The 25228-nt window shown below is 40.1% G+C and overlaps 1 protein-coding gene across 2 annotated transcripts in view; it reads left to right on the top strand.

The window, feature by feature from the left end:
• The first annotated feature begins 1899 nt into the window (after nt 1-1899).
• LOC122668024 (AP-4 complex subunit epsilon-like) overlaps nt 1900-25228 on the top strand; it is a 40628-nt gene continuing 17299 nt past the window's right edge. The window contains exons 1-8 of one of the 2 annotated variants that reach the window (XM_043864548.1): nt 1900-2777; nt 4842-5027; nt 8412-8627; nt 8746-8859; nt 18628-18825; nt 18915-19046; nt 24313-24369; nt 24480-24596. In XM_043864548.1, coding sequence (XP_043720483.1) covers nt 2211-2777; nt 4842-5027; nt 8412-8627; nt 8746-8859; nt 18628-18825; nt 18915-19046; nt 24313-24369; nt 24480-24596 — 1587 coding nt within the window. In that variant the 5' untranslated portion in view covers nt 1900-2210. The remainder of the gene's footprint in view (nt 2778-4841; nt 5028-8411; nt 8628-8745; nt 8860-18627; nt 18826-18914; nt 19047-24312; nt 24370-24479; nt 24597-25228) is intronic. The other variant, XM_043864549.1, reaches the window with a different exon arrangement.

The following is a 25228-nucleotide window of genomic DNA, read 5'->3' as shown; positions in this document are numbered from 1 at the left end:
GAGATTAGGAATCCAGAAACCAGTCCAAGGATTAATCAATCTACCATTACCACTTGGTAAAAAGACCCTTTATGTAGAAGATCCCTTGAAGAGTAGATAGATTTCCAACCCCAAGAAGACGAAACATGGCATTTGGCTTGAAAAAATAGAACAAGAGGGAAAATACTTCTCTTTCATCAATCTCGACCAAAGGGACACAGGCAGCTGAAGCATTTCCCAACCTTTCTTTGATAAGAGAGCAAGATTCATAGGAGCTAATAACTTCACATTGAGACCCCCAGCACGCTTGGGAAGACAAATATTGTTCCATGAAATTGTAGGAATGAGAGAGTTGCAACCATTCGACTAGAAAAAACTTTTTACTGATACTATCCAGGGATATTTGAATTGCATTCGGGATTTTGAAACAAGACATGGTATAGAGGGACATAGCTGAGAGAGTGGACTGCACCAGGGTCAATTTTCCAGCTGGGCTAAGATTTTGAGTTTTCCAATGTTGAAGCCTCTTAGTGACTCTTGATATAAGATTACAGTGATTCTTGGAAAGTTTTCCACCAACTTACGGGGTCCCCAAATATGTATCCAGTGAAGAAGTAGGGACTATTTGGAAAAATTCTCTAATCTGCCTCTTCACGGCGGAGTTCACATTAGGACTAAACTGAGCTCTAGTTTTGTTGAGGTTTAGAGCTTGATTAGAGAATCTGCAATATGTTTAAATGACCTTGTTAAGGGCTCTAGCTTCCACCATCGTAGCTTCTTCAGCAAAATGAGATCATCTGCAAAAGCCATAAGAGTGACTCTTCCCTTTCTACAGATCTGAATCCCTTTGATTTTATCATCTTGAAGAGCAACGACCAATTTAGTGGAAATAACTTCCGCACACAACACAAAAAGGTACGATGACAAAGGATCTCCTTGCCTGAGTCCACGGGTAGGTTTGAAGAAGGATAGAGGAGTACCATTAAGAAGAATGCTCAAAGAGGCACACCTTATCTTAATAGATGCAATTTTGTCCTCTAGGCCAAAGGCGATGGTATTAGGGTGTCTCATTCTAAATGACAGACAAACTTTTTTTGAATGAAATTGACAACATATATGTTTCTCTACTTCAATGGTTGTTGGGGTGAAGCCCTTGTACATCAGTTGGATCTTCATATCACCTTTCATGTTGCCCTTCGTCACATTGTCTTCCATTTTTACTACCATGTATATACTAAATAGATGACGCTCTCTCTCAATTACCTATTGAGCTGTCCACTGTTAGAGTCGTAATTTAAGAATTTTGAATTAACGGGTAAGGGACTCGGCATCTTGGCCAAGTCTCTTCCAACTTCAACACATACTCCTTGGCCTTGGCCAATTCTCAAAGAATTTGTGTATATAAATACCATAAGACAAGACATCACGTTTAATACTGAAGGGGACCCTTTTTGTTTTGTGATGACTTATAACCTAGCTAAAAATACTCAAGCAAGGAACTACATCTCTGTATCTTTTGCCTAATTGTAATATATTTTATGTTTTCATCAAAAAGAAAAAAAAAATTTAACGGGTAAGGCAAAAAGAGGTGAAAATTTAATTTTGTGGGAATTGGAAAAGAAGTTTGGAATAAAGAAGTTTCAGCAAGTATAAGCCAATTAAAGGTAGTGATTTTAATTAACATCGTTACCAAAAAAAGATATATTAATTAACCTGTGTATTTGTGATACTAATTAACCCTTTGTGTATGAGTAAAAATTTATTGAAATGAAAATTACATGGGTATACCAAATTTTGGATAATTGGGTTAGTTTCTCTTTATCTTTTTGGCCGGTGGGGAAGAAAATAAAGAAGGGAGGAACCAATTTGACAACCAGCAGAACTCAGAGCTGAGGGAAGATTAAGCAACATCGAAACCACGTATTTAATACTTCTAATGCTCAAACAAAGAACTGTGATAGTGAAATCTCCTTTAATTTATCATTGCAGTCCAATCGTCCTTTACAATCAGTCTCTTTCTCTCTCTCTCTCTTAGATCATAATCTCGTTCTCCTGATCTCCTTCGTTCAAAGAATCGATTTTGGGACTTGGGTTGGTTTTGTATTGCAGATCGAGCTCTGCAATTCAATACTAGCGGAGGCTATTGTAGCTTTCGATGCTGTTTTTTGCTGCTCTGGAACCCTAAACTCGTCAAGCTGGAGCAGTTGAAAACAATCGGTAGGGAGCTCGCTATGGGCTCCCAAGGTGGCTGGGGCCAATCTAAAGACTTCTTGGATCTCGTCAAGTCGATTGGCGAAACTCGATCTAAAGCCGAAGAGGATCGAATTGTCATGAACGAGATCGAAATTCTGAAGAGGCGAATCACGGAGCCAGACATCCCGAAGCGTAAGATGAAGGAGTATATCATCCGTCTCGTCTATGTTGAGATGTTAGGGCATGATGCGTCGTTTGGTTACATCCATGCTGTGAAGATGACACACGATGATTCTCTGCTGCTCAAGAGGACTGGATACTTGGCTGTCACGCTGTTCCTCAATGATGATCACGATCTCATTATTCTTATTGTCAATACTATTCAGAAGGATTTGAAATCCGATAATTATCTTGTTGTTTGTACTGCATTGACGGCAGTGTGCAAGCTGATCAATGAAGAGACTATTCCTGCGGTGCTTCCACAGGTGGTCGAGCTTCTTGGGCACCCCAAGGAGTCTGTTAGAAAGAAGGCTATAATGGCTCTTCATCGGTTTTATCAACGGGCACCTTCTTCTGTTGCTCATCTCCTCTCCAATTTCCGGAAGGTATGCCTACACTTGTACAAAACTGTGAAATTGAGTAATTAGGTTTATTTGGTAATTTAAAAGGTGCATTTTGCATAAAGATGACAACTTGTGTAGGAGCCCATTGTCTGTCTTAATCGGAACAGATTTTTGTAATCCAAATATTCCCTTGAAAAAAATTTGAATACAAGTTGTTGCAGAGAGAAATTCAACGCTTAGAGGCAAATGTACACTGTTAAACTAGGAAAAAAGATGCTGAGCTTATGTGCTACTGTGGAGTTTGTGGATTGAATAGGTAATTGCGGTACCCCTGTGATGTACACATATCTTGATGGTGACCATGATTTTAAAACAAAGTCGCACAAGTATTGGTTGGATCTCCGAGAGAGATGCTTCATTCTTAGGTGATTGGGACTAATGTGATTTGGGAACCCATAGAGTCGGAGGTTGCGAATTTAATCCCTAAAACTGCAAGTGGTTTAAGACACTACGGTAAGGGTTCGATTAGCCGCTTCAATGGGATCATCCTGGTCAGGGGAGAAATTACCAAACGACTAGCATTCCCTCACGCTTGGTGCCAATTAGTTTTTTTATTGTTTTTGAGGGGGTGGGGGATGCCTTCGCCATATGGAATAATAAGATATAATAGCATGGCACTTCGAGTTTGATAGAAGCAAACTTTTTTTGTTTTTCAGAACATGAGATTATGTATCGAGAGAGTAGTATGAGACGAGGGCGGACTTCGGCGCAACGGTAAGGTTGCTCCTGTCGCAGGTTTGAGTTAGGAAAACAGCCTCTCCGCAAAGTGGGAGTAAGGCTGTGTACATTAAGCCTTCCCAGACCCTGTGCAATGGCGGGGGCCTCGTGCATTGGGTACACCCTTTTTTTAGAGTAGTATGAGACAAAGGTTATTTCCGACTCTATTGGGGTCTATTTTGACATCACAGACAGCCTCTCAGCAAAGCGGGGGTAAGGCTGTGTACATTAAGCCTCCCCAAACCTTGCGCAATGGCAGGAGCCTCTTGTCGTTAATTGTTCGAACCAGAAAGAAACTTCGGCATTGCTGAATCATAGACGGAATAAATCTATAAAGAAACGGAACCATCATTGTATTTCTGGAACTCCTCTCTCTGAAAAGAAGGGTGGTATATGGTATGGATTATCTCTTATTAACTACTGGATAATGTACCTATTAGTTTCTTTTTCCACCTGGATAAATTATAATGTGAGGAATAAAATGGAAAAAATGTACCTTCTGTGTAAAGTGCCAAAAAATTCGAATGTTAACAACAAAAATTCCCAATTGAGTTGTATTGGTTAGAAAAGTTGGAAATTGCAGTTTTTCTATTCCAATGTTTGTTTCAATGGCTATTTTCGAAAGATAGAGGATTTTTAAAGAGTTCTGTTTGTCTCACACTAGCTCTCAAATTCTTGACTCATATAACTGAAAATCTGATATTGTGTTATCTATTGACAGCGAACAGTCAGAAAAGGTCGATCCAGACTGCAAACACTTCTACTATTCTTTTCATAATTCTTATTTAACATCATCACCATCAGATTCAAGGAAGAGTGATATGATGCAAATAGACTGATACTATGTTTTACCATTATATGTTGAATTCCATGGTCGGTTGTGTAATTTTACTTAATTGCTGCATGCATTTCTAGAAGATACTTGTATGTATGATATTATGCTTAAACTTTGATTTATTGGAACCTGCCACTATGGATTGAATGAAAGTGACTATGATAGACATGAGTTTGTGGAGTAGTACAGTCCCTATTACTATCATATCCAGTTGATTTTTATACTTGAATTATCTGCGGTGGCGAATCTTTATGCCACTAAAATGATTATTGATGCTGTTTCATCAGTGTGGGAGCTTAATATTTCACATTTACACTTTTATTTTATTGTTTCACAAAAATAATAAGACTGTTTTATAAACTCAAGTGATTTCCAAACTTAGTTAAGCAAAATGTATTGTTCTGAACTAGTAGAGATTCGGTCTCTAATTCTTATTTCTTCAACCAATCTTTCCTAGTTCACATCTTTGCTGAAAATTAATGCCTGTGTTGCAGAAGCTCAGTGATAATGATCCTGGGGTCATGGGTGCAACACTTTGCCCTCTTTTTGATCTTATCATAGCTGATGCAAATTCTTACAAGGATTTAGTTATCAGCTTCGTAAGCATTCTTAAGCAAGTAGCAGAACGCAGATTGCCGAAGAGTTATGATTACCATCAGATGCCAGCCCCATTCATCCAGGTAACTACTACTCATCAATTACGTTTCAGTCAATGAAATTTTGAAGAGGTTTTGTTGCTTGAATTTACAAGCAATCTCTAGCTAGTTTCTCTACAAGCCAGACATTGTTATTGTAAGCTTAGTACATCTTCGTTAGAAACAACTATTCTATGGTTTGCTGACTGCAAGGGAAAGATCATAGGATGCCTTTTTCCCCTGCCTCTCACAAGTTACCGCCCCATTTCTGTTGCTTCAAGATGTTTGCTGCAGGTTGGTGGTCGTGGATGCTGAGAGTAAACAGAAAATTCTATGTATATATAGGAAACTTTCTAGCATTTCAATTGGTTGGAAGAAATAGGAAACTTGCTATAGTATAGACTGATTTAATAAATTATCATAAATATTTGTTTTAAAAATAGTGCACCTTGCATGCCTCAGGCGCATGCTTTGCCTTGCACCTTAAACCTCATTAACACAGTACAAGGCTTGAAGCATAAGGCTGCTAATCGTTGCCTGATGTCCAAGGTGAATGCCTCAAACATTGTAATGCAGAATCGGTCTCGAACTAGTGAAGAACCAGTGGGAGATCAATCACAACAAGATTGCAATATGGTACACATAAATCAATAATGGATTTTTAAAATTTTTTTTTACATATAAAAGAAGAAACAATAGAGAATATAAACAAAGGGTTACCACCTGGCCTGTGGGAATGGAATCACCCCCATACCCAACCTATTGAATCACCAATCAGGCTCTTGGAATCACCACCAAGAGAGGGCTGGAACTGCATCACCACTGCACCAACAAGGCTGAAGCCAAAACTCACTCTTTTTTTTCCCAATTGCTAGAGGGTCTAAGCCCCTTCTCCTTTATTTATAACTTCATTAAAAAAACCAACAAAATAGGAAACCTCTAGTATGGTTGGAGGATCCCTTAGAACCAAGGATAAAGAATTCGGTGCCAAGCTAGGTTTCGACCAGCCAGAAACCAAAATTTGGTTGAAACTGGTTCAAACCAGGTTGAAACCTGGTATTTTTTGGGTAAAACTCGACATGTGATGGGCTGGTGAAAACTGGTTGAAACTACCGAAACTGGGTTGATTGAAATTGGTCAAAACTAGTCCAAACTTGGTATTTTTTAAACTCCCCTAAGGTTTTGTCTCAGTCAAAACCTGCAGTTTCAACTGAGATTTGTTTCCATGCTTGCAACGTAGGTTTTCATTTAAAATAGAAACTATTTAGAACATTACAAAACAGAAACTATGGCTGTATTGCAGCATATCTATCCAACCCGACAAAATAGAAAGTAAGAATCTATGAAGTGAAATCCATAATCCCCATAGTAGCTGAAATATCTTTAACAGAATATTCCTACTCAAATCTCCTCTAGATTTTCTAAAATATCCTCCAAATCTCCTCCCTATGATCTGTATCACATTGCACCTATAGAACTGTGCAAAGACATCATAGTTTAAAGTCCGAGACCTATTTTAACCTTGGATTTTTCAGAACTGTGCACCATCAAACCCTAATGGGATCCTACATTAGGTTGTAACCCATGTGGCCTGACTATGGAAGATACACCAAGAAAGTAATGTAGATCTAGATTGGTAGGAGACCAACTAGAAGCCGATGACCAGGATCTGCTATGAACTAGGTAATTCGGCTAGGTCAAAATAGGTGAAAATTGTGATGGGACCTAGAGTTTGATGGTAGGGTTAGGTCAAGTGGGTGTAGGAGAGTTTATCAGTGAAGCTTACGTTAAGTTTTAATGGTTGGAAGTGTGCTGGAATGGAATGGGAGCAGGTTAGGTTTAGGGTTCTGGGTTTTTGAAAAGAAGAAGATGAGGGAATCTAGGGTTTAAAGTGGTCAACTGGGGCTGGGGCTTGGATTGAGTTTCCCTTAGGGTGAGGGGAGAATTTGATCCATATTTGGAGGGGTTTTGATGGTTGAATTGGTCTGGACAGAATTTGGGATATGGGAAAAAGGTTTGGAGGTGGAGGGGATACTAGGGTTTGGTGGTTTAGAGGGTTAGAAGAAGAAAGGTTGGGGTTGGGGATGATTCAAACTTACTTTACTTGCAGATTTCCTTGGCAGCAGCTTGCTTGATTGTAAAACTTGAATAAAAATCAAAACTTGAACTAAAACTTGAATGAGAACTTCAAAAAACCACCCGGGCTTCACACCGCAAGGTGTCGATTGGATCAAACACCAATCCCACCAGAGCCTTGATCAAACACAAGACAAGAATCTTCAATGGAGAAGAAGAGCAGCAAAAAGCTTTTCATTAATCAAAATTCGTGTTCAATGCTTGCCCCCCTTACAACTTTATATAAAATACTCAAAAATAGACACATATACTAAAAAAGAAAGGCCTAACCCAATCCTTAACCTATTGGGTAATTTAAACTGATTAGGATACTGAAATAGACTCAAAACAGAGTCCTAATCCTGTCCCACTAAACACTTAAAAGAAAACTACTAAAATCACTTAATTGAACCATTTGTTGAACTGGTTCAATTCATGAACAAAAACACCAAAATAAAACTAAGTATGGAACTAAATCAACTAATCTCATATGCAATCCTATTACCCATACTTTAGATCCATAAAAGTGACTTACATAGAAAACTCATGGGATTAAAGGCCCAACATGTATAGAACCCAACCCTAGACTTTTTCCTAATAAAACAAGCCTATTTCGGTGATGAATCTGCATCAAAAAGTCTATACAAAGTGCATAGACAGCCTAGACAGTGCCTACTTTTCCCCTTTGGACTTGTGGCTAGTCATTAGAACTCCATCACTGTTTCACCCATGAGGAGAATAATTTGGAGGATTCTTTTTTATTATGGGATATTTGGAAATACCTTCATTGGAGAATCTTTGATGAGGTCTTTCATCATTATTATGGAAGTGTGTTGATATGAATACATGGGATACTGCAGAATAGGATTTTCAATCCTAAATTCCTCTTGGTTGTAATAAAAGTAATTGCAAACAGAAAGCTTAAGAATGTCATTTTAATTTTAAGTTGCTGATTACTTTTCTTTTTCCAAAATTTCCTCTAGTCACTGATTTCATAACCAAAGATTTCCTATAGATCTAGAGGTAGGAAATGGTTCTAATCTCAATCAATCATTCAGTGAAGCTTTATTCCTACATGTTCTTCCATGCTACACTACCATTTCAACAAATTCACCTGTTTCAGAGTTTGGATGCAGATTCCTTTATTACTGAACCTCCCAGAACCAAAAATGTCTATTGCTGAGTGCTCTGTTACTTTGATTTCTTTTCTCTATGGGCTGTGACAAGTTCCTGCTCCGTTTAAATGCTTCAAGCATTAATGGAGTTGCACCTTAGATGGTTTTTCATACATCGGTTCCACTTTGTATCTTGCAGATCAGATTGTTGAAAATTTTGGCATTGCTGGGTAATGGTGACAAACAAGCAAGTGAACACATGTTTACTGTTCTGGGTGACATATTTAGGAGGTGTGATCCATCAAGCAACATAGGGAATGCTGTTCTGTATGAGTGCATATGTTGTGTTTCCTCCATACATTCTAGCCCCAAATTGCTAGAATCTGCTGCAGAAGTAACTTCTCGATTTCTGAAGGTTCGCTTCCCACTGTTTACACTTGGTTTCTTGAAACATAAAAAAATTATTATTTTGTATGTGTGTTAGCTGTCTTTCATGATAATAACCCATGTTTAATACATTTTTCTCACTTTAGCAGAGTGATAGTCATAATCTAAAGTACATGGGCATTGATGCCCTTGGTAGACTTATAAAGATAAGCCCAGAGATCGCTGAGGATCACCAGCTTGCTGTGATTGACTGCTTGGAGGTGAGAGACTAATACAATTGTACTAATTAGATGTCGTGTTAAGGATTAGAAAGGCATTGGAATTCCATATAGGTCCTCAATGGTAGTAACTGTAATGCTTTCCTCTTTACATATTTTGGAATTCCATAAAGGTCCTCAGTGGTAGTAGCTGTAATCCCGTCCTTTCTACATATGATTGTATTCTAATTACCTGCTTGTATTGCATTGTGTACCATAATTTATGATGTCACCAGAAGCTCAGGCCTTCTGTCTTGTGTTCTATATGGAATTTCATTTGGTGAATTTAATAAGATATCTTCCATGTTCGGACCTGTGGTATAGAACTTCTGGAGGAGGCTTCTTGTATGACTTCAAGGAAGATGCTTGTTTGCCTTTTTTACTTTGTACTCTGCTTTTTTTCCTTCTTCCTTTCTTTGGCCTTGGATCAGCAACAAATATGGCATCAAATAGAGTGCAATGGTGAAGCAGGGTTTGGGATCTGTGTAGCTGACCCCATTTAGTTGGGATGACAGGGTGGGATGAGTTGGGGGAGGTGGTGGTGGTTGTCTTTTCTAAAAAACTACAATTATTTGGGCAATGCTAGGAGGTCCACCGGGTCAGCTACATAAAGGATCCCTGCTTGTGATTGGACTACCTCGTTATGTGGATATGGGCTCTCTGTTCTTCCAGATTCTTTACAAGAATGAAGCAAAACAAAATCCAAGTGTCACCATCAACTCGGTGGTCAGCTATTTATTTATTTTCTTTTTTCAATCTATGTAATATTTTTCCATTTATCTTCCATACTCTGGTCTACATTCTTAATTACTCATGTTGCTGGATTTATGATTTTTGGAACTTTGGCATATACATCAAAAGATTCATAATTAGAGTTTTGGAATTGGAACTAGAAAAAAAGACTGATTTCTTTTGGGTCCATGCACGAGCTTCTTTAGATCATGCGACTCATGTAGCATTGAAATGGGTAAAACAGTTGTATGAGTGGTGTAGGATAGGTTTGGGAAACCTATAAAATTATCCTAACTGAAAGGTGGAAGACTGGGAAGGGTATCCAACTCATATATCTCAGCATACATGTTGATATTCTTAACAAGGACAACCACAAATAAAGAAACAAACAAATCATATGTGCAGAAATTTATACTAAGTATGCAAAGGAGAATTTAATAAAAGAAACATGATAGATCGGTACCTTCCTTTGCTGTCCCATGGGTTAGAATGCTGTGAATAAGTGCTCAATCACTACCCAACTCCAAAGATTGTGTCCTCAAGGCCTCCTTCTTGTTGGTAGAAGAATATCCAAAGGTATCTAGGGGCTGAAGATGAGACAATTGGAAAACTTGGGACTGATACACGATCCGGTAAGAAATTTAACAATAATCAAGTCTAGCAAGAAGGGAAATTTGGGTTTCTAGGAGGTTTGGCTTAGGTCAAGGGAAATTTTGGATACCACATCTTTCATCAGAACCAGTCCTATTCCAGCCAAAAAGGTATGATTTATTGGGGTTTATGGGATGCTGTAGTTAAAAGAACAAATGGAAGGTTTTTAAGAAATGAAAATGGAGGTTGGGAGTAATATGATGGAACAAACAACAACGGATTTGGGAAATCAAATAAGGATGGTTTGCTATAGATGTAGAGTTAGAAAGAGAAGATTGGATAGAAGAAGAAGAAGAAGAAGAATCTTGGCTTCACACCATACTTATGCTGCAGAAAGAGAGTAATCTCTCTAGTTCCCAAAAGATTCCATTCATTCATTGTCTTCTCATGATGATTACAACGAGCCTCATAACATTACGCAACCAAAAAAAAAGTTATTTCCTAAAATAAGTACACCCATATAACTTACTACATATCAAACCTCGAGCTTAGGTTCCTTTTCTTTGAATGGTGCTCTCTAATCTTCCTTTGGAGGTAAAACTTTGACATCAGCCTGTTCTTTAACATTATTAGTGCCAGATTTCCAACGCTCTCCGTCTTGTGTACTGAATTTCATAGATGGCTCCTTCAAGTTCTCTTTAGTTGAAGACTAATGTAGTCCTAGAATAGGAGATAATCCTACTAGGAGCCAGGTGAAATCAGATTCCGATAAAGTCTGCTGTTTGGGGCAGATTTGGGGCTGTTTGGGCAAATCTAGGGTTTAGGCTAGGGTTATGGATGAAAGTAATATAGGGTAATGATCAGCAGGCCTAGGGGACTATTATGATATTAAAAAAAAAAAAGGATTTGGTTCAATTTAAAATTCCTACAGAATTAGGGTAAGGGTTTTGGGTTTTTAGAAATTAGGGAAATCACTAAAGCTAGGGTTTAGATGGATGGATAGGGCTGGGCTTGGGATCGAGTTTAGGGGACTGTGAGAGGGAGGTTCGATCCAAATATGGGAGGGTTTTGATGGTTAGAAGTGTGGAATCTGTAATTTTTAGGGTTTAATGGTTAATGGAGTTTTTACAGAAATTAGGGTTTTAACTAGGGATGGGGGTAAAAATTTAGGGAACTCTTCCACCTTCGGCAACATCTCATCTCGTGTCTCCTCTTGTCGGGACAACCTCTCCTCCATCCAGCTCCGTCTTCAGTCTGACCCCCTTAATGCTTCCCTTGCTGAGGAAGAAGTCCTTGCCGCCTCTGAGCTTTCCTCCTCTCTTTCCCTTGAGGAAAGTTTCCTTAAGCAGAAATCTCGAATCAAGTGGCTTGAGCTTGGAGATTCGAACACCGCCTTCTTTCACCGCTCCCTAAAAGCGCGATCCAACTCCAACTCCATTCTCTCTCTTACCTCCTCTGATGGCTCGGTCCTCTCCTCTGTCAATACCATCAAAGCTGAAGCTGTGAACTACTTTACTGGTATCTTTTGCCCCCCTTCCTCCTCCCATCCCCCCTTTCCTGACGGCCTCCTCAACAAATTCATCCCCCCTCACCTCATCAGCTCCCTTAGTTCCATCCCCTCTGACTCGGAAATCTCCTCCGCTGTTCGCTCCCATAAGGCTAGCAAAGCTCCGGGCCCTGATGGGTTTAGCATGGGGTTCTTCACCACTTGCTGGGACATCATAGGCACCGATCTTATCGCTGCCATTAAGAGCTTCTTCTTCAATCCTAATCAAATTCATGGCATCAACCAGTCCTTCCTCTGCCTCATTCCTAAGTTCTTCAGAGCCTCGGCCATGTCTGATTTTAGACCCATCTCCGTCTGTAATCTCCTGTACAAGTTCATCGCTAAAATTCTTGCCAACCGGCTCAGCCTTGTCATCGACTCCCTTGTCAGTTCCAACCAATCCGCTTTCATAGCCGGCTGAAGTATCTTGGATAACATCATCCTTTGCCAGGAAATCGTCCGAGGATTCGACCGCAAATCCCTCCCCCCGTCAGCTCTTTTGAAAATCGACATTCATAAGGCTTTCGATTCCATCCGGTGGGACTTCATCTCCCAAGTCCTCCTCAAGATGTCCTTCCCCCCTATCTCTGTTAACTGGATCTATCTCTGCATCTCCACCCCTCGCTTCTCTGTGCTTCCTAATGGCAGTCCGGTTGGTTTTTTCCCCTCCTCTGTTGGTATTCGTCAAGGTTGTCCCCTCTCCCCTTTTCTCTTTTGCTTTTCCCTTGAAGTCCTCTCCCGTAGCATCCAAACCAAAACTGGCCTCCACCTCATCACCCCCATTCCTAAATGCAAGCCTACCAACCTGACTCACCTTGCCCTCGCTAATGATCTCATGATCTTCTCCAAGGCTGACCCTCTCTCCATTGAGTCCATCTTGTCCTCCCTTCAACTTTTTCAGGGTCTTTCTGGGCTTCGCATAAACCTCCACAAGTCCCAAATTTTCCTTGCTGGTGTTCTTGATACCACCAAAGCCTTCCTTTCCTCCCTCTCTGGCTTCACCATTGGCACTTTACCTGTCCGCTACCTTGGTCTCCCCCTCATCCCTGCCAGACTTTCAGCTCACCACTGCTCCCCCATCTTGGATCTCCTTCGCAAGAGGCTTCAGCTTTGGAAAGCCAAGCTCTTATCCTATGCAGGGCGGCTCGAGCTGATTAGATCAGTGCTCCAGTCTTGTTACATCTATTGGAGTGGTGTTTTTGGCCTCCCGAAGGCGACTATCAAGGTGGCTGAATCTATTATGTGTGCTTTCCTTTGGAAAGGAGTGGACTCTGCCAGGTTCCTTCATCCCATGAGCTGGGCCTCTCTCTGTGTCCCTAAATCTGAAGGACGCCTTAGGCTCAGGAGAATTAAAGATGTCAGCATTGCTGGATCCATCAAGCTTATCTGGAAGCTTCTCACCAACAAAACCAGCATTTGGACTTCTTGGGTTTATGCAGGACCCCTCCGTAGGGACTCCATTTGGTCTATTAGCCCAGGGGCTGACTCCTCCTTGGTTTGGCGCAGGATTCTCCAGGTGAGGCATTTAGCCAGGGACGCCATTACTTGCAGGGTCGATGATGGCTCGGCTACCTTGCTTTGGATTGATAAGTGGCACCCTTTTGGTGTCCTCTCTTCCATTGTGAGCCCCAAGGAGATCTACTCCTCTGGCCTAGACAGATCTGCCCTTGTTGCCTCTATCATCTCCAATGGCTCCTGGTCCCCCCCCCCCCCATCTCCCCTCCCCCCCTTGCTGACCTCTGGAGTTCCCTCCCCCCCATCCCCCTGGGGCACCGTGGTAGAGGTGACACCACCCTTTGGCTCCACTCCCCCTCAGGCAGATTCTCCTCTCACTCCGCTTGGGACTTGGTTAGACATAGAGGGACCCCCTCTCCTTGGCACAGAGTTGTCTAGTTTAGAGGCCCCATCCCCCGCCATAGTCTCACCGCCTGGCGCGCCCTTGCAAATTGCCTTCCCACCCAAGGCTTCCTTATCTATCGACACATTCAGGTCCACCCCAGTTGCTGTCTTTGTTGGAATGGGGCTGAGGATGCAGATCACCTGTTTTTCACCTGTCCCTTTGCTTCTTCCATTTGGTCCCGTGTTCTTCGTCACTGCTGGCCAGGTCGGCGCACCCCCCTCTCCCTCAGCAGGGAATGGATATGGATTGACATGACGTTTGGTGGGAAGACGATTTGTGATTCGGTTGGCAAGATTGCCTTTTGTGCCACTATCTCCCATATCTGGATGGAACGCAACCTCAGAAGATGGGCGTCCAAATCCCACTCTTTCGACTCGATTTGGAAGGCCATCTTCTTTGATGTTTCTTCTAAGATCAGATCCCTCCCCCCCTCAGATGTGAATGACACCCCAAGGAACAGGCTCATTGTTGTCTCTTGGGGTCTACCTCTTTCCATTTTGCGCCCTAGCTAGTTCCTAGCTTTGGCTTGCCTTTGGGCTTGTATATTCCTTCTTTTTTCTTCGTAATTTAATATTTATTCATCCAAAAAAAAAAAAACTAGGGATGGGGGCAGCAGTCAGGATTGAGTATAGACAATGGTGAGGGGAGGCTGTGGTCAAAGTTTGGATGATTTCTGATGGGTAAACAGATCTGGACAGAACTGAGATCCTCCTAGGGTTTATGAAAATAAAATAGAAAAAGAAAAGGGGATCGAATGGGGAAGGGAAGGAAAGATAAAAACAGAAAATTAAAATTCAAACTCACACTGGAATCCACCGGCAGTAGCTTGAATGTTTGAAGGATGAAACCACCTTCGAAGAGAGATCCTCCCTGCCGTCACGGCATAAAGAGTCGCAGGAATCCACCCACCCTTCCACCTTGAAATCCACAAGGATGCATACACTCATAAGGGAGCAAGGAACAGCAGCAAGCAGCCACGATATCTGTCTTTTTTTAAATTCAAAATTCTGTGCGGGAGCCCTTCACGATCTACTTTATTTATAATAAAGGCCTAAGCCAAATCCTAGTACAAATTAATGTCTCTTCCTTCTAAAATCGTGGAAGGGAGAGATCTAATCTAACTTAATTAAATTAAAACAGTAAATGCCCTAACTACCCTTACTAACTTAAAATAAAAGAATCTAACTTAAAAACAACTAATTTAAAGTAGATTCCATATTAGCCAATAAGATATAAGTACCTATTAACCAATAGGAACACTTCACTTAAAATTAGACCCATTGAACCAATTGGATGCAACCAATTCTAAACCGGTTCAATCTAAAAACAAGAAAATAAACTAAGTATGGAAAATAATAACCCTAATCTAAGGCTCCCTGCTCAAACCCTAAGTTCAGGGCCTCTTCTTCTTCTTCTTCCTTCTTGGAGCTGCATCAACGACCTTTTGGTGGTATTCTTGTCGAAGGGAGAGCTTCCTTTGGTTATTTTGTCGAGATGCTTGTTCGTCAACTCGTCTTTCATCTCTGCCCATGGGGTCATTACTGTACCACATGCTTATAACCTGTTCTCATGATTTTCCCGCCACTCTCTGGCTGGTCCTATCAGCTTACCTCGTGCAAGCCTCATTTTCCTGTCCTCTGTCAAAGTAAACTAATCAAAGTAGTCATCTAGACAAGCAAGTCAGTCATAAAATACGTGGGGATTGAGCTTCCCGTAGTACTCTTTCAACTCGAGCGTTACCTTCTGGGTATCATCATTAGGTCTACGATTCAAACCATTCTCAAATATACCATTCAAATTGTAAGGTATCCCCAAAAGAGGGTTGGCTTGTAGGAACTTTCTGGGGTCCTCTCTGAACTCTCATGGTATTATTGCCAGTTGAATTTGCAGGCAATTCATCCCTTTGTACTAGGATTTTCAGGAATGTCAGGTGAGGGGGATGGATTCGAACCATCACGATATTGTTCCTTGATCGCAAGTCTTTCAGACACTAGACGGGTGTCTTCAGAGATCTTTTGGACACTTTCAGCCAATTGGTTGATAGTTTCCATCAGGCTGGCCATATCAAAAGTCCTTGGCTCACTGCTAGCCATAGCTCTAGTACCTCTTGATGGGTTTTTAATAGCCTACATGACTAGGATCAGAAACTCAATTGAAACCAGAACCGCAGTGAAGAAAATAAAGAACCAGATTCTAGAAAAATTGAATAAATTTATATCAAAGGGATCAAATGTGGTCCAAAACTGATCAAATACTCTATTCAGATGAAAGAACAGAATATCAAAACCTGAAGTTAACCCAAATTAAAGTTACAGAAAAATCCTATTTGAGATGGGACTTTCCAGAAATAAGAACTGATACCAGTCACTGGGGTGACTACAGGACAGTAAGTAAACATAACTAGATTAAGCCATAACAGTAGAACTCGGACTTAATATCAGATTGATTATCTGAGTTATGAAGTAAAAGTGTAAAACAGAATTCTATATTAGCAACTGGATATTACATAAACAAACCTGAGAAATCAGGAATCCTCTTAGTGATAGGATTCTAATGTTCTGAAGTTGGATTCAGATTTTAAAACTGGAGGTAGGTTCAAAACAGGGTTCGATTGTGATATACGGGGTCAGAATTGAATTCTTAGCAGTATTAACTAAGAAACAGGGGTGTCGAGTAAATATGTTATAGTGAAGAGAGGGGTGTCGAGTAAATATGTGGTGGTAATTAAAGATACGCATGAGGATGTGGTGACTAGTGTGAGATCTATGGGAGGTCAGGAGAAGGGGGGATTCCCAATTACGATTGGGTTACATCAGGGATCAGCCTTAAGTCCTTATCTTTTTGCGCTAATCATGGACGACCTAACCAAGAGCATTCAAGACGAGGTCCCGTGGTGTATGCTCTTCGCCAATGATATCGTTTGGGTGGATGAGTCAAAAGTAAGGATTAACGCTAAGTTAGAGTTATAGAGATCAACCTTGGAAACAAGAGGTTTTAAGATTAGTAGAACAAAGACGGATGGATACTGACATGGTCCGAATTGAGGAACGAGAGATACCGCAAAGTGACTAATTTAAATATCTGGGGTCAATCATAAATAAAAAGGTGGCATAGAGGATGATGTTTCACAAAGAATTAAAGTGGGATGGATGAAGTGGAGAAGTGTGTCCGGAGTGCTGTGTGACCGACATATTCCTGTAAAGCCTAAAGGAAAGTTCTACAGGACTGTTGTACGACCGGCTATGGGGCAGAATGTTGGGCAGTTAAGAAGTGTCGTATTGAAATGCTATGTGTAGGAGAGATGAGGATGTTAAGATGAATGTGCGGAAAAACTAGGAAGGATAAAGTAAGGAATGAACGTATTAGAGTTGATTTGGGAGTTGCCTCGATCAATGACAAGCTCCGAAAGAGTCGTTTGAGGTGGTATGGTCATGTTCAACGGAGGCCTAGAGACGCCCCAATAAAGAGGAGTGATATGATTCCAATTGAAGGGGCTAAAAGAGCTAGGGACAGGCCTAAAATGACCATAGGAGAAGTTGTGAGGAAGGACATGCATAGTCTAGATCTTGTACCGAGTATGACATCAGATAGAGCCTATTGGAGGGCAAGGATCCATGTAGCAGACCCCATTTAGCTGAGATTCTCCTGACTTGCTGGGCTGTGCCTCTTTCCTCTCACTTTCATCTTTCATTTTCCTTTTTGTTTTCCACCTTTCATTTGTCATTTTCCATTTTTCATTTCTCATCTCATTTCCCATCCCTCTTTTCCCATCTCTTCATTCCCCTTTTTTGTTGGGACCTCAGTTTTACCTACTTTGTGTTGTGTGGATCCATGTAGCCGACCCCATTAAGTTGGGATAAGGATGATTTGTTGTTGTTGTATGAACTAAGAAACAGGGATTTCCATCTGCAAAATATAAAGTATATCTGAACAGAAACAAAGAGTTATTGACCTGATTGATGGAGTGAAACATTGAAGAAGAAAATTAGAAGAATGGACAAGGAGAAGAAAGATATGGACTGAGCATCTCACCTGGAACTAGACTGAAATCCCATCAACCCTACCATAGTATCTCACCAAGGTTTCCCTGCATCTCATAGAGAAGGAGAAGAAAGATATGGACCGAGCATCTCACCTGGAACTAGACTGAAATCCCATCAACCCTACCATAGTATCTCACCAAGGTTTCCCTGCATCTCATAGCACCGTTCTGAATCTCACAAAACGTTGGAAGCAAAGTCAATTTTATTCAACTAAAAGACTGTGGGACTATGAAGCCTTACAATGCTTATATAGAAACTGAAATAGGAAAGAAGGAAGTAGGAAACTCTATCTGAATTAGGAATAGGTATTCCACAAGACAAAATCTCTATCTTAGCTAGAATAGGTGTCCCACTAGGAAACTCTATCAGAAGTAGGAATAGGTATCCCACAAGACAAAATCTCTATCTTAGCTAGAATAAGTATCCCACTAGATTAAAACTCTTTTATAATCAGACAAGACTCTATCCAACCTTTACAAGTAAAGAGATAAATAATAAAATAATGAAAACAATTCAAACTAAACTAAGAAAGTAAATTCCGTATTCCTACCTTCTACCCGTATTTTAGGCCATTAAAGTGGCCTATTACAAAGAAAACCCACTAGACCAAAGGCCCAACACATATATAACCCAACCAAAGCTTATTTCCAGCAAAATAAGCCCAATTCTGTGTTTTATCTGCATCTGGAGTCCTATCATAAGTTTGTCATGAAGCTCATTAAGGAATAAGCAAATAGAGTGAGTTAAGATGTAAATATATCTAATGGTGTGTTATTTATGTGTTGATTAAAAAAATATTTACTTATCTTTCTGAATATTGGACATTTTCTAGTGGCATTCATCAAACACTGTACAATGTAATTTTTTGTTACTTTTTGCTGTTGAAAGTACCTATTTTTCATGTTCAATACTATCCATAAGAAGCTGTGTTTAGGCTAATCCATTCTTTCCTGCCACAGGATCCAGATGATACCTTGAAGAGGAAGACTTTTGAACTTCTTTATAAAATGACCAAGCCTTCTAATGTGGAAGTGATAGCGGATCGCATGATTGATTACATGATAAGCATTAATGATAATCACTACAAAACAGAAATAGCATCTCGATGTGTTGAACTTGCAGAGCAGTTTGCGCCTAGTAACCAATGGTTTATTCAGGTGTCTTTATTGTTGCTTTTGCTGTTCCAGCTTGTTCATCTGTTTAAATCGTGTTTGTTTCTGTAGGCATCTAACATGTTTCTTCACAGACTATGAATAAGGTCTTTGAGCATGCAGGCGATCTTGTCAATGTTAAGGTGGCACATAATTTAATGCGGCTAATTGCTGAAGGTTTTGGAGGGGATGATGAAGGTGCAGATAGTCAACTGAGATCCTCTGCTGTATGTAAATCCACTTGATTCATCTAGGCACCAAATGGTTTACTTTTTGCTACTACAAATCTTAAATCTGCATTGTGATTTACTACGCTTTGGTTGCCAAGACATCTGTCTCGCGACAAGGCACCTGGCCCCCGCCTTGGCTTGCGTTGGTGCCTTGACAACTACACATAAAACTGTCTTATTATCACCAAGGTTTCAAAATTTGACAAAAATTATGAGATTTTTTGAACTTCAAGCTATCTAAAATTCTCTCTATATCTCATAGTACTAAGATTGGTGCGAAAACAGGGTCTGAAACCTGGCTTACCACCTTTTAACATGGTTTGTGACCAAAACTCAAGTTCCAGCACTCAACCCATTGAAGTTCCCTATATGATTTCCGCGTAATAGTGATTTTGGTGGTAAGATTTCTAAGGTGAAATTATTGCATGTTGCAAAATCATATGACTATGAGGTACCTCTGTTCATTTATCCCTCTCTACTTTCTTCTCCCTGAGGTGCTGTACATAAGCATTTATCCGTCTACTTGCTTCTGAGCCCTATCCTCATCCATTTGTTTGGACTGCTATATCAGTATTGATTTCTCATCTATCGGCCTAAAATTAGGCACTGTCCTTGCATAAGCCTACACTTTAGCAGCCAAATGTTGAACGCTGATGCAGAGCATTATTGTGACTGGACTGGCATGACCTAATCTGGAAACTCAGACTGAGGCAAACCTGGCTCAAACAGGGATCTTGGTCTAATATGTGCTGTTAGAGAATGATATCGTAGTCCTTTATTTTATTTTATTGGGAGATAGATACATAGCAGTTAGTTTTCCAGTTTCCTGTGAGTTTCTATTTTAAATTGAGATTTCCTCTTATGTATACGCATGTAATCCATCGTTTGAGATAAGAGTTGAATATTGGAATGAGTTGATTGTGGAGCCAAGACTTGCTTATCCATTGATGGAGTACACTAACCTGTAGATAGATTAATGGATAGCAAAACCACAGGACAGAATCACAGTGATCAGAAGAGTTGAATAAACACAACACAATATAGAAATTCAAATAAATTGACAACCAGCACTTGGGTGGCTGGAAATCAGGTCGAATAGTGGGAGGATCCTGCTGAATATATGCTCCAAAGATGGGGCTGATCCAACGGACTTATCTGTAGAAAACTCACTAGAACTGTAACGACCCAAACCCTGATAGGGTTTTAGACTCCGGTCTCAAGAGTGTCGACCCATAAGGTCACAATCTTACATATAAAAGTAATAAATAAATCCCAGTCTCGTATACAACACAGCAGAAGCATTAGATATTGGATAACCGTTCAAGTCAAATATATACACTGGTAGCAATTAACTACGAAAATTTACAACAAAAATCCTGTTTATGCCATCCATACAGTTATATACATCTCAGAAACACTGCTTTCAGTCCAAAAACTCCAGAGCTGTATAAGCCTCCACACCTGTCTCTTCATCTGAAAACATCAACATATAGGGGATGACATAATGCCCAGTGAGGTGTACATGTTCATATACATACAAGCAATCAGAAATACTATAAATGAGATGAAAGCATAAATGACAAATCATAGAATTTCATTCTTTATTTAACTAGGTCAAGTCTTGGCCAGTTAGTGAACTACCAAAGTGCACAAAATAGTTGAGGGTGGTAGTCGACCTTGTATTATTATTCTACTCGAGTCCTCGGTGCTGCAGCCCTGGGAAGGATGATACGGTGAGCATCATAGATGCACTCCATGTATCTAGACACCAGGAGCACTGGGGAGGACAAGCTCTAGCTCAAAACATCTTTCTAGTCTTGCCTACTCCATGTATCCAGACGCTAGGAGCACTGGGGAAGGCAAGCTCTTGCTTCATGTAAGCCGTGTCTTCACCTTATTCCAAGCACTAGGAGCACTGGGATGGACACAAACCTACTCTCTTTCTCTTTAAGGCTGCCCTCATCCAGTACATAACCCCTTACTGGAGAGGGGCGGTAGCCACAGGGTTTCTAACTTCATTATCATTAACCTTACTATCAACCATTTCATAATTTCCTTTTCTTATATTCATTTCTTTCATTATCTTTCTTTCTCTTTCATTCCATGTTCCTTTCATACTTTCATTTAACATCATATAACAAGTCATTCTCATAACAATCATAAATCATCCATGTTATATACTAAGAGGTCAACATACATTCTAACATACTTGACATTTCAACATTACATATTCGTCATTACATATCTTGCATAACCAAGCGTCCAAGTACTATCATTTTAACCATTCAAAACATTGCATTCATGAATATCTTTCATTCTTTTGCACAATATGAGTATATTTCCATTCAAGCATACCATGCATTTCTTTCAACCTAGGATACCATACATCATAAGCATTTACATTGTCTCATACCATACATTCCTAACCATTGATTACATATACCACATCAACCAAACATCATGTAATACAATACCTTAATACACATAGTATATAAACATGTTCCCTCACCTTGATTCTAATGTGTTCTGTTAGTGTTCGCGTATCTTCAACAATGGCAGTGTCGAAATGACAACCTACCACCTATAAAAAGAAAAGAACATATCATATTTAATAGCCTTTCAAGGCTACATAAGGTCTGTACACAAACCCCAAGAGAAATCCCTTAAACAGCCCCTACAGAGTCATTTTTTTTTACTTGATGGTCGAAGCTTATGGTTGCTACAGGATCCTGGGTTTCAGCTCAGGTCCAAGCTCTGCTCGGTTCCCCTTTTTCAGCAGGGTATGTCTAGGTTCTGCCCTTCAGGCTGTCTGGTCTGGGAAGGCCTAGTTATTGTTGGTGACAACTCATTGGGAGAGCCAGCTGTAGTAGGTGAAGAAGCAGCTGTGGGTGAATATGTTGGGAATGCAACAAATGGTCTTTCGGAATGTGAGACTGGCATTTCCAATCTTGTGTAATTGCTCAAGTTTGGTGTCTCTAGATAATGACCAACAAGGTCAAAATCACGTGGAAGGGAGGGAGTGTCATGGGGCAGAATCCAATGAAGGTGGCCAGGTGTGTAGGAGTAGAAGTCTGAGAAATTTGAAATTGCCCAACCCTGATGCTGAGGCGGTCAAGTCCACAACTGAGTTAGAAAGTGGAATTTTGGCAGGGAAATGCCTTGCCGGGGTGAGCACCACCTTGATATTGGAAGTGGAGTTGTTCCTAACACTCTTCTAGATTCAAACGTAGGTGGCATTGTGGCTGTCAATGGCCAGACTTCAACTAAGGGAAAGAAAAGAAAGGGTAAGAAAGGGAAAAACAACAAGTAACCATTGAGGAGGGACTAGGTGGCAATTTGTTGGCTTCTAATGGAGAGGGAGGCACCATCTATATTGATCTTAATGGCGACCACGTTGTGTTGGATGAAGTCGAATCGATGGATGCTGAGATGGCCATGTTGGACGGTCCGTTGCCAACTTCGTTGTCTCATCTGGATCCCCAATCCGAGTTGACTCAGGATGTTCCAATTGATAAACCGAATGGGGATGTTCTGACCACTCCTATTGCTGATGATAGTGCTTTTGACGTCAATGGTAGAGGAATTTTTGGATCTAATGGTACCTTTTTGGGCCGAGAGAGTCTTTCCTTAGCTTCTAAGAATCAAAGCGGGAGCTGGGTGATTCCTCCCTGTAATCCTAATGGGAAGAAGGTCAACTTTATATACAGGTGATTGGTTGTTCGAGTCTGATTTGGTCTTTTGTTCGTCTTTGTGTGGTTTCTTTTCAGCTTGATTAGGCTGTAGGTTAGTCTGTTGTTTTGTTGTGGAGCTTTCTCCTTGTATTCTTCCTTGTTCTTCCTGCTTTTTTTTCGGGGGGAGTGTTTCTCTGTGCTTCTTTAATATATTTTCATTCATCCAAAAAAAAAAAATTAAATAGCAGTAAAGCATACCCACTATAATGCAAATATTATTAAAATATTCAGACATCTAATATAATAATAAAAAAACATGACATGCATGTGAGGTGTTACAAGAACAAAATTAGGAAGTAAGAAACCGGAAAGTGAAAGGAGAACTCAAATAACTCCAGATCCAGGCATCATATGGAATCCAAACTCAGGTCAAAGGAAGGTCATATGTGGGGGAATAAACCCTCAAAACATGAGTCCCATCCAATGGTTGAATGACCAGAAAACAGAGACTGAAGTTTGAGACAGAACAGGGCCTTTGCTAGAATCACAGGGTTCTGTACTTCAGAATAAATTGGACAAATAAGAAAGAGTTAGCAAACCATCTGCAGATCTCAGAGGGTGGCCTCAAGAAGACGACTGGTAAACTGTTTAAGACTTTAAGCTTTCACATGCCCGTAACTGTGAGAGGAAGATTGGTTGTTTTGGTCAAATGACCATTTTCCCCTGATTTAATTTGATTCGTTAAATAAGAAATGATAACTAAAGTGAGGTTACAATGGCCAAGGTTCACCTATAGAGGTGTTAATCAGACAGTCCCTTGCATAAATGCCCTTACTTTCATAGTTTAACTCCATTCTCTTCCATTCTTAATTAAATTCCAGTTCTATCCTCTTCTAAGTGTATTACTTTTTTTTGTGCTTGATTCTATTTTCCTCTTCCAAGGGGATCCTTGAATGCTCCAGATATTTACAGAATTGCCACTGCTTTCTTATTTTTTGGACCCCGAAGGCAGGGTTTGTGACTCGGGGTTGCACCAGACCCACTACAATGTGCCGCATTACTACCCCTGCAGCTTTTCCATGTTAGTTGATTGAGTCATTTAAGAATTCTATTTTTTTGTAGGAATTGTAGACCTCTTTCTTCTTCTTATTTTGGGGGGGGGGGGGTGTGTGTGTGTGTGTGTGGAAGTAATGGAAACTAATAGATGTACCATGTACTCCAACACGATTTATTTGAAAGTCTTTTGCATAGGAAGGTAATAGTATTTTCCTTTCCTTTAATTAATAAGAAATGTTGAAAGTCTATTTCTTCTATTTTTGTGGTTATAAACTAAAATCTGATATCATCTGTGGTAAATAATCGTGTGTCACCTGCTCTTATTAGTTAATTATAGGACTATAACCAAGAATTGTAAATGCCTCAATACTATTATTTGAAGGATCAATATCAGCTTTATGCCATTTCTCTTCTCCTTCTTTGATTTGTTAACTCCTTTAATGAGAGTGCTTCTCTAATTCACTATGTTTCATGTGTTCTCCCCCCTTTTCAATTTTTGTTATCTAACTATTACATTTTTATTTTTGGGGGTACAGGTAGAGTCATATCTCCGCATTATTGGAGAGCCAAAACTGCCATCTTTGTTGTTGCAAGTACGTCAATTTGTTTTATTTAAGGTTCATTTTAGTCTTCCTTTCCTTACATACAAGCAACTCTGCAAGCATACGTCTTTGTCCTTTCTGTTAATAGAGCTGAGTTACAGGTAATTTGTTGGGTCTTGGGTGAATATGGAACTGCAGACGGAAAGTTTTCTGCTTCCTATATCACTGGGAAGCTATGTGATGTGGCAGAGGCCCATCCAAGTGATGACATTGTCAAGGTATTTTTTTAACTTTTCTGAGATCTTCTCTATATGTTGTACTGCTCTTTGTTTTTAAAAAACTGCTTGTCATATTGTGTTTTTTTTTTTTGGGGGGGGGGAGGGGGATGTGTGATATGCAAATTAAATTTAGAGAATAGAGATTGGAATTTTTTTTTAATTAGCGAACAAAACTTGTACAGAGCTAGAGCTTAAAAAAGAAAAACGTGTGAGAAAAATATTCTTATGCTTCCCAAATCATGTTGTGCCAATTGTCACAAACCTTAAATGTGGTCATCCTTTAATGTCTCTTTGGCTGCAGCCCATTCTAGTAGATAGCATCCAATTTTAGACCACAATTTTGTAACCCCCTTAATTTTCTAAAATTTTTTTTCAATCTTTCGAGTCCGGATAATCCAAAATGATAGCATGTAGCAGTGGCTTCATAAGATGTGACCTTTCCTTCAAAATTAGATTCTAGGCCCCATGAGAAGGTATCTGTTGGTCACACCAGTATGCGATGTTGTCATTGTTGCCAACAGTCAACACACTGAGTAAGCTGAGTAAAAGGAGCTGTGGTGAACATAGTTTAAAATCTCGTCTCGGCAGGCCATTTGGCCTGACTGAAATGGCCAAGGTACCAAAATTTTGAT

The sequence above is a fragment of the Telopea speciosissima genome, chromosome 7, assembly GCF_018873765.1.
Source record: "Telopea speciosissima isolate NSW1024214 ecotype Mountain lineage chromosome 7, Tspe_v1, whole genome shotgun sequence".
Taxonomy (NCBI): Eukaryota; Viridiplantae; Streptophyta; class Magnoliopsida; order Proteales; family Proteaceae; genus Telopea; species Telopea speciosissima.
This window is presented reverse-complemented; position numbering and strand designations above follow the sequence as displayed.